General features: G+C 35.2%; 1 protein-coding gene across 1 annotated transcript; it reads right to left on the bottom strand.

The window, feature by feature from the left end:
- Positions 1 to 7,529: 7,529 nt before the first annotated feature.
- On the bottom strand, positions 7,530 to 8,042 carry LOC129224940 (Kruppel-like factor 1). Its single transcript, XM_054859487.1, has one exon. The coding sequence runs from the start codon at positions 8,040 to 8,042 to the stop codon at positions 7,530 to 7,532; it is 513 nt and encodes a 170-aa protein (XP_054715462.1).
- Positions 8,043 to 10,106: the final 2,064 nt, after the last annotated feature.

The following is a 10,106-nucleotide window of genomic DNA, read 5'->3' as shown; positions in this document are numbered from 1 at the left end:
AAACACTTTTTCTAGTCTGAGAATGTGTCGAGTTTCATCAAATAGTTGCTAATGAACATTGATTTCCGACTTACATAAATTGATTTCACCCATTTTCTATCATTCTGCTCAAACAATTTGGGAGTGCAACCGCCCCCTCTTGACCCCCCTATTTGCCGCCCCTGCTTTGAAGCATCATCATTTCACTTCCCAAACAGGTAACAATTATTATACACTTATTAATAAGTAGTAGCCGAAAGGAATGAACTGATTATAAGTTTTGGAAACAATTTGTAAACAATTTCTAACTGCTATTCAAAGCATTTGTCTTCCCTAAATCGGACCAACTATATGATCTAAATTAGACACCCCCGCCCCCTCTATGTGTTCTCTGCTTTATCCGACCGCATATTTCTTTTAAAAAAATCAAATAATTATGTAATGAAATTGAGCATATATCATTTCAGTAGTACAGTAGTCTATTTGTATATGTATAGTAATCTTAGTTGTATTTATAGTTTATTGTATTGAATACAGACTATTTGTATTGTCAATTTTCTAAATCAGTGAAAAGACTACAGCATGGATGACTTCCTTGACCATAACCAAATAAACATACAATTCTTCAACATATTTTCCGTTTGTAGTTCTGTAATGTATAAACATAAGTAAACAAATATCTATCTTTTTTTTTTTACATTGTTGACGAAATTTAAAAAAAAAAACTGTAGCACTTTTTTTAAAAGCACCAATTTTCTCACTTTTTACTGAACTCAAAAATCCTATTTCCAAACACTTTTAAATGAAGCTTACTACTATGATATTCCTGAGCAATTAATTGAAGTATGTTTTATCACTAAGCAACCTATTTTGTTGCAGATCTGTTGATTGCAAACTGTTCCTTAAGCTTTACAGTTATACTTCGTTAAAAAAATATTGGGCTTTTTAATGCGAAATTGACTAGTTACTCATTTTTACTTGAAGTGAGGTGCCATTACCATACTTTCCCGTATACGCAATCAGTGGCGCCCACAGGAATTTTTCAAGAAGGAGGGGGGGGGGGGGCAGGATCGAAGATCCACCATTCTAATATTATACTCCAACTCGCATCCAAACATATTTCTTTGATTTTATCGATTGCCGGGAATAAATAACAGTAAGAAAAGTTATTTGAATTTGTTAATGAAGTAAATTTATTAATAGCAAACTCTTCTAAACAAGAAAATTTTGGTATTTTTTTACTATTTAGAAACTCTTCATACGACTTTTAACTATTAAGTATTCAGACTGTAAACAGTGATCGTGGGGCAACTTTTAAATTTCCAAGTCTTTTCAATGAATGGAATTAGAAAACTTATGGGGAAAAAAAAAACTGCTGAAGAACTTATTACAACTGTTGACATGTCTGTGTTTTAATTGCCCCTAGTTAAAAAATCGCTCCAACTAGAAATAATAAACTTGATAGTAAGTTTTTGTAGGAAAAAATGTTGTTGTTAGATTATTGTTTATTGTTATTATTAAATTGTTTTATTCTTTTTGTGTTTGAAGCTTTAACAGCGAATTATTAACAACCTTATTGCTATTATTTTCATTTGTCAATGTAGACAAATTTAATAAAAAAAATTTTTTTCATTATTTTCCATTTGTAAAAGTTCGCAAAGGAAGGGTTAGGAAAACTGCGATATCTCTGTTAATAATGCTCCAATAGATCTGGATCTTCAATAGCATTTAGTCAAATTTAGTCCTAATGTATAATACTCATATGCGATAGTTGAAAAAATAATAAATATTTCTCTAAATTTTGAAAAAATCGTAAATTGCGTACTTTTACGCCACTTATCAATCAGCCTGAATTTTTTTAGCAAAATAATTCTTTTGTGACCATTGATTGGAAAGGTAATAGCAGCAAATAGAATGTTTTAAAATCTAAAATTGTACATAGTTTGTTCATTTTCATCTTAGTTATTTGAAAGATATTGTGTTAATTCCAAAAATATGGCAAGTTGATAATAAGTTTTTAGGTGTTTGTATTGCGCTGGTTCACAACCTATACAGCTCGTGATCGCAACCCTGAAAACTTTCGCATAAAAGGTCACCACAACTATTACATACCATTTCTTATTTTTTTAAAAAAACACATCAAAACATAACTTGAACGTAAAATCTGGTTATTACCGTAAAATGGTGAACTTCGTGCCCAGGGGGCAACAATGGGCGAATGTTGCCAGGGTTATAATTTTGCTCTCTAGTAGCCTCTTTTTCAAACCCCGTACGAGCTCCAAAAAAAAAAAAAAAAAAAAAAAGAAGAAGAAGAAGAAAGAAAGAAAACCACCAGATAGTGTATTGTGCGGCTCTGAGAAGTTGAGCTCCGATTCTGACAATGTTTACCTCTGTTTCGGAAAATAGCGAGGGGTAATTGGCGCTAAATTGAGTTGAGAAACTTTCTTAGTAGTTCTTCAAAAATATTCCAACTAAAATCCGAGCCAATAACGCGTCTTTTTTTCACTAAGCTCCCCTGAAACAGGTAAACATACTCAAGGTCACAGCTCAACTAACCAGAGCTGCACTTTAACCATTTAGGTAGTTAAAGACGCTTTATCAGAGATTGCCATTGTCGTTGTATACCTTAGATAACGTAGTCGTTCTTAGTGCGTGATTCGTCTCACTCGTGGAAGAGCCAAAATTCTCCTTCGGACAAACCTGTTATACTGTTTCCAAGGTCTGGTAAGTTCAGACTTGCTTTAGTATTTCGTCAATAATGAATCAAGCTGCTTGTTGAGCTAAAATGTTTCATAGTTTTCACAAGCTCTCAACATTTATTGAAAATGGGAATGTTGGGGAATGTTGGGGCCTCCTATTTTTCACGGTGTTTAGTGGCTTGGACATTCATTTTATTTTCTGTAGGGATGCTTTCGTCACATTTTGTGCTATTTATTGTAGATAAAGGGAAGAAAATACAGAAGAAAGCTTGGGGGTCTCCCTGTCGCCCGAATTCATAGGAGTTTTTGCAGATGGTGCTCCTAAAATCCAGGCCAATTATGAGCTGCGATAATTTTTAAAAATAATGTATTTTGATGATATTTGGAATGTGAAATGTGATTTCACATTTTAGTTTGCAAAATATTTGTTGTTTACCAGTATAAGTACCTAGCCTTTAGTTGGTGATATTTTTCTAATTTTCAAATGCTTCTATGTCAAAACCTAGGCAGATAATAAAGAACATTACCTGGATTTACCATGTTGGACTTTATTAATCACTCGAGACGACAAGTGATGATTAAACCTTGAAAAATTGAAAAAAAAAGGTAAATGATGGACTATAAAAAATTCTTTGTGCAGTTTCAAACAGAGGGAAACATGTAGCCTCAGACCAGTGCTTCTCAACCTTTTTTACTTTGCGGCACACTTAAGAAATTTCTAGATCAACGGGGCACACTAAACTTAATTTCGCAATGGCAATGTAGAAATGTTTTTATAATCCACTGGTAAAAAAACGGGAGGGGGGGGACTTTTTTTCATAACAATTGTAACTAACGTAGTGTATTTAAATTTATTTAGAAAGTAGAAATATTTGAAATGTATTGAAGTTGATTATAAACAACAAAACTACCTATATCAGACGTGAAATACACCGCCAGCTCAGTCATTTCCAGCCGAGGACTGCAGTTTCGTGCTTATTAGCCCTGGCTAATGGGCGGTAATTTACTGAATATATCTATATCAGACATTACAGAAAATTATACTTGATATGTTTCAAAGCATTTCTGTCAAACATGTCATTAAAGTGCACACTGCAGTTAAACGACTTATCAAAAAATGTTTCAAGAAAAAAGTAAGCAAGAAATTAAAACCAAGCACCTAACCTCCGTTTGACACTAATGAGGCACTTGAGCCCGTCTTGAGGAGCAAAGCCGTTTGATGTTCGGCTCTATGCTGGACACGAAGTTCTTGATCAGGCTCTTTAGAGATGATCTCTTGCTATGTTTTATAAGTGTGAGGATTGAGAAGCTGAGTTCGCAAAGATATGTAGTTGAAAAGTGTAGCAGCACATCAATTCCAAGACAAGAGATGGTCGGATACTCATTTTTAACCAGCAAACCAAAATTCGTCCAGAAGCACCTCGCTCAACTTAAGTTTAAGAGTACGCTCGCTCTTTAGGTCCATAAATTCTTCTTGTGCCTTCAAAGAGAGGTCTTTAACTGATGCATCCTCAGATGAAGAGAATGGAACTCGAATCCAGTCATAGTGTTCCATGTTAACATTCTTGAAAAGTGCTTAAACTTTCCTGAAGTATAACTAAATGTTCTGCCACCACATTCCGCAGCTTTTCTTCCATGCCATTTCCTTTACATGACATGTTGATGATCCGTTTGAACATGTCCAATGAGCCACGATCTACTTCTTCTCTCAACAGCTGAATTTTTGATTTGAACCAGTTTACCTTGTCCATACATGTAACCCAAATTCTCTTTTTGTCATTGCATTTTCTTATTCAATTCGTTAAGGTGTTCAAAAATGTCAGCCATGTAAGCTAGTTTTTCCAGACAATATTTGGCTTGCAAGCCCGCGAATCTCTATATGAAGAAGTAGGGAGTGGTGATATGCCCCCAGTTCTTCACAAAGTATGCGGAGAAAAAGCGAGAATTTTATGGAATTCACGACTTCAGCTCATCTGGTAAGTTCTTTGCCATGAGAACTTCATGGTGGAGGAAACAGTGTATGGTTTTAATTTCCAGTTTGCTAAGTCTCAGAACCGAGCTTTGAGAAACTATGATAAAATGAAATTAGTATCGGAACTGGAAAAGAGCAAAACAAAAGTTGAAGAAAGCTGGGGCTAAAATTCTGGGCGGGAGGGTACAATCCCTGCCTGGGTGAAGGGGCGATACTCCCGTTTGCGAAAGATTTAGAAAAAAATCTGTACAAATTTTTTATTTCGTGGAAATGTGAATCTGTTTTCAATAACTGAAAGTGATGGGATCACAAGAAGTTTAAAAGAGGTGGGACAGCAAATCCCGCCTCTCCTCTTGTTGGGTATGTCTTATTGCACATGATCGACAGGGTGAATTGAGAAGTTACAGAAAGATACAAACGCTATTCGGTCGTAACTTTAAAATAAAATACTTTAAGGCTCTTTCTTTTTATATAACTACGAAAATACTGCGGCACACCGGATTCCTTGTCGCGGCGCACCAGTGTGCCGCGGCACACCGGTTGAGAAGCCCTGCCTCAGACAACAATAGGCCAGACCATGTTTTCAATGTGTTTTCTAGGTTAAAATGAGGTGGCCCATAGATGTACCTCGTTGGGGTACAACTATGGGCGACGGGGGAAAAGTTACTCTTCCTCTTCTATCCAACTTAGATTTTTTTTAAACATTTCATTTGATAGACGAGATGTATAGCTACCATTGCTGAGGTCCTCAAATTTCAAAATAAAAAATGTACAAGGAATATTCATTGAAAACTTCGAAAAATGGCCCATAGTTGAACCATTTTATGGTATGTAAGAGGTGCTTTCTAATGGTCTCTTGGTTGAAGCGTTTTTGTTCTTATATTTGTTGTATAGTTGTGTATTTTACACTTTGGTTTCTGCTTCTGTAATAACTTCGTAGTAAGTTTCAGTAGTTTTATAGTTTACAGATGTAAAATTATAAACGCAATTTCAGTTTCGAATTTACAATCTTAAGACTGAAAATGTGCAATAAGTTAGTGATTTTGAACTTCAAAAGATACTCTTGTATATTCATTCTTATAAAACCAACCTATGTTTTCGTTATTGTATTATTATATTTCAATTATATATTATATAGTATTATATTATTATATTTCAATGCAACACAGACTTAAAAAGTGAAATTGAATTATTTTATTCAAAAATTTTTTACATTTATTTTAAAATTTGATTTAAAAAAACGTCTTGTTACTGTACAATATTCCAAAATGCATATGAATTTTACTAGAGAAATTCTAAAATACATAATTTTTCTAGAGAAATTCTGAAATACTTATAGTTTTATAAATATCCATGTATAAGAATAACTTTCCGTTCTCAATGTGAATAAATTTAGGTCTTAGAAGAGTTTGAGTTGCGATACAACTCTTGGTACTTCCTAAGCAAAATCATAGTCTGTATGAGGGAAGGCAGCTCTTACCGGCCCTTTTATGAATATCAATCTCCGTATCAAAATTGCCAATCTATGTGAAATGGGTGAAGTTTGGCGGGGGGGGGGGGGGGGGTAACACGCAAAAACATCCTCGCTGTACCACCACTGCTCAGAGCAACATCCTTGAAAGTAACACAGTAAAATTTGCAATTAGCAGATTTAGTTGAATTTCGTTCATTGTAACCTTTCGTAAACCTTGAAAGATGTAGAGTTTAAGTAATTTGTTCATATACTTGAGTAAAATTCTTTTTGATTTGTCTGGTATCATAGGCGTTACCTATAGACAAATATGGATGAAGGACGGATGTGAACAGGAAAGTAAAGAATCAATCAAGCTTAAGGGAAACGCTTGTTAAATAATAATAATAATAATAAGCCTGAACAATTGCTCTCCAAGTCTTTGGTTTACGGCTTCGTATGGTTATTTGTGGAATGCTTGATTCACTTGGATGTTTGAGCACTGAAAATGGAATAGCGCCCTGGAGCAGATGCAGAATTCCTTATTGGGGGGGGGGGGTGCTAAGGAATGACCCTCCCATTCCTCCACTATGAACGAACCTATGGTTTTAGGCCGCGTACGTATACGGAATATGAGCCGTTCATTGTAAAAGTGGTGCATCTCCCATATTTTAAAAATGCGTATATTTTATTTTGTGACCTCCATATTTTTCAAATACGTCGTTGTTTTTGGTGTCATATTTAGTAACATATTTTTGTTTAAAAGTGAAGCAACTCACTTTTCCTAAGATAAGTATCTAGTGACGATTAGTAGCTGAACGTTTGTTTTCCCCCCTAAATAAAGATTTGCATATGGCTTTATATAATAAGGTATAGCAAATCATTTACAAGAGGGTAATAATTCTTTTTTAGTATGAACCATACATATTTAGACAGTAGCCCAATTCATCCCATACTCTATGACGAATGTCTGCGATGTGGGAAATCAAGGGGAATGTATAAAACCTTGTATTTAAAAGGTAGTCGCTTACAACTGATGCAGTTAGTAATTCAATGAGAAATGTCGCTACAGCACAGTACGGTTCTGGAGCACTCTAGTGGTGGTATTCATAACTTTACATCATTCTCTTTCAAATACACCTGACAATGCAAGTACAATATAGCAATTTGAAAATGTGTCCATTATTTAAATCACCCTGTATATTCAGCTTGTTCCGCTTCATAAAAAGTTTCTACATAAGTTAACTTATTTCCGAACCCTAATGTTTATTCACATAGTAAACGAGGTCAAAACAGCGGAAGAAAAAACTCGAAGTCAAAGAGTATGATGCTATTGTGAAATTTTGCATTTTTCTGGGGCTGTTTAAGAAGGCAATAGAATACGATGCTCATTAGAAGAATGACAAAAACTTCAGGTTTACAGTCGTTTTCAAGGAATGCCAGTGTGCCTTTTCACGTGCAACGACAGATGATCTGATCTGGAGAATGCTTTTTCGCAGTAATGACACCGAAATGGTTTGTCTCCTGTGTGCTTTCTGAAGTGTCTGGTGAGTTCATCGGATCTGGCGAACTTCCAGTCGCATCCGCACCACGAACAGACGTAGGGCTTTTCCCCAGTGTGTGTTCTCATGTGAGCTTTCAGATGGGAGCTCTTGGTGTATGTCTTCGAGCAACCATCGTAGACACAATTGTGGTAGATGATCTTCCGCTTGGTTGTCCTGCGGGCTCGTCGGATGCGCTTGGCTGGAGTGGTGGGCTCATGATGGGTGACAGAGGCTGCGGTGAAAGGTAAGCGTGGCAGATGGGTAGTTGGGTTTTGTCCTCCGTCTCTTTGAAGTTCATTGAGATCTGTTCTCTGAGAAAAGCTACTTTGACCATTGAAGTAGATCACACAAGGACTGTTGTTGAACGATGATGGTGGTAAACAGCAATCGTGATTCATCTAGAAAAAGACAATAAATGTTCTTGAACACAGAGTGATTCAAAATTCCACAGAAGTGTTAATAGAAGCAATCAGAAAGGGGTTGAATAACCCATGGGCGGATCCAGAGGGGGGCCAGGGGGCTATGCCCCCTCCCGAGAAAATTTCAAGAATAGTTAAACCCCCCTTTTTTGAGCAAAAATGCCAAAAACTTCTCTTATAATGCATACAAAGTCTAACAATAAGGAAACAATGAGAGGGGGACCATCGCTACCCTGAGAAAATTTCAAAAATAGTTTAAAACCCTTTTCAGAGTTGAATATTTAAAAAAAATCCTTATTATTCCTCAAAGTCTAAAATGAATATAAGAACAATGCCGAGGAGCCATAAAACCACACTGAGGAAGTTTCAAGTATAGTTTTTTAAGCCTCTTTCCTCGCTTAAATTGAAAAAAAAAAAATATTGCAATTCATGTGAAGTCTAACATGAATGGAAACAATGCCAGAAGGAGGGCATGGCCACCTCACGAAAATTTTAAAAATATCATGTGTATATCAAATACTTGAGTTCATTTAGCACTTATGACCGCGGTGTCTCCCACAAAGCGAGCAAGAACAGCGGTTGGTTTCAAGTCCCTTTAGAAGGTACGCATATTTTTTGCTGTTATTGGCAGATAAAAAAAAAACCACGATTTTGAAATCTAGAGAAAATTTCTGTCTAGTTTTATATGTAATTCGATATAAAAATACGCTATTTTGAGAAATAGATAGATTTACACCCCAACAAGCCAATGGATAAGATGAAAACTATTTTTTCAGTCCCTGATTTAAGAAGTGGTAAGTTATTTTAGTAATTAACACCTACACATCAGATTAACTATATCGTGTGCAATATTAAGTTGAAACTAAAAGGAAATTCCAATTTGAGGAAAAAACATAAGCGCAATTAGATCCGAATATTTTGTATGATATAACGCTTTTGTGTTGTTCTTTGTCATATTTTAAATGTTTTTCATTTCAAAAACTTAGTTTTTCTAATTTTCAAATTAAAAGTATGAATTTTGCTTACAAATTTACGTTGCAAAAAACCTACGCTTATGCACATTGGAAATAAAAGCAGCTCCTAGCTTAAGATCCAAAGAAATTTGTACAGAATTTTTTAAACAAACACTTTATATGTATATGATATTTTTAAAATATTTTTTTACTAGCCTGTCAATAGATATACTACCTGTTTCAATATTCCAAGCGAACAAACGAACGAAAATTTGTTAATAAAAAGTTAATAATAAAATACATTTAATGATTGCGCATTAAGCTGAAGTTGGATTTAAGTTTTAACCTGACTTTATACTGTGCTATGCAATTATTCTTCATTCCCTTTTTAATATGGGACCCTCCAAACCACTCCTCTTGTGAATATAACCAAAGATCGTCTACAAACTGCGTTTAAAAAAGTAACTTGTAAAAGTTTCCAGGGGAGGGTTCACCAACTCTCCTTTTCGCCAACATCGTTCAAGATCGGCCTAAATTTTTTTTTAAGCGCATGAGTTTCAAAATATTTCCGGGGAAGAACTCCTCCCCCCCCCTAACATCATTGAAAGTTTTCAAGAATTACGTTTCGAGAATTTCGAAAAATTGCTGGTCCTCTAAAAGTTACTCATAAATCATGGATTGCCTACATTTGCAATTTAAAGAGTTCAATTTTGAAAAAATTTTGCGAGAGGATCTCAATTTTTTCAACCCCTAACCTTACCAAAGATAGTCTAGAATGCGTTTTTAAGTCTATAAATTAAAACAAAATCCTGGGATGTGCCTTTTAATCTCTCCTTCCCTTAACATCACCAAAAATAGTCTAAAACAGCCTTTTTAGAGCTACAATTTCAAACAATTTCCGGGGGAGCGCTCCAAACCTCTTCTCTCTTACCATTATCAAAGATAATTAGAATGCATCTTTAAGACTGTAAATTACTCGTAGAAAAATTTCTTTGTGTGGGATCTCGAATCTCTCCTCCACGCATCATCACGAAAAGATCATATTAAACTGTGTTTTTAGCTCTACAATTGCAAAAAAAGAACCCCCGCA

Source organism: Uloborus diversus, chromosome 6 (assembly GCF_026930045.1).
Source record: "Uloborus diversus isolate 005 chromosome 6, Udiv.v.3.1, whole genome shotgun sequence".
Lineage (NCBI taxonomy): Eukaryota > Metazoa > Arthropoda > Arachnida > Araneae > Uloboridae > Uloborus > Uloborus diversus.
The sequence above is the reverse complement of the archived record's forward strand: the minus strand, read 5'-3'. Positions and strand labels throughout refer to the sequence as shown.

What these genes read in the sequence shown, in the direction of transcription:
- LOC129224940 (XM_054859487.1), bottom strand. Translation starts at nt 8,042, where the DNA reads ATGAATCACGATTGCTGTTTACCACCATCATCGTTCAACAACAGTCCT.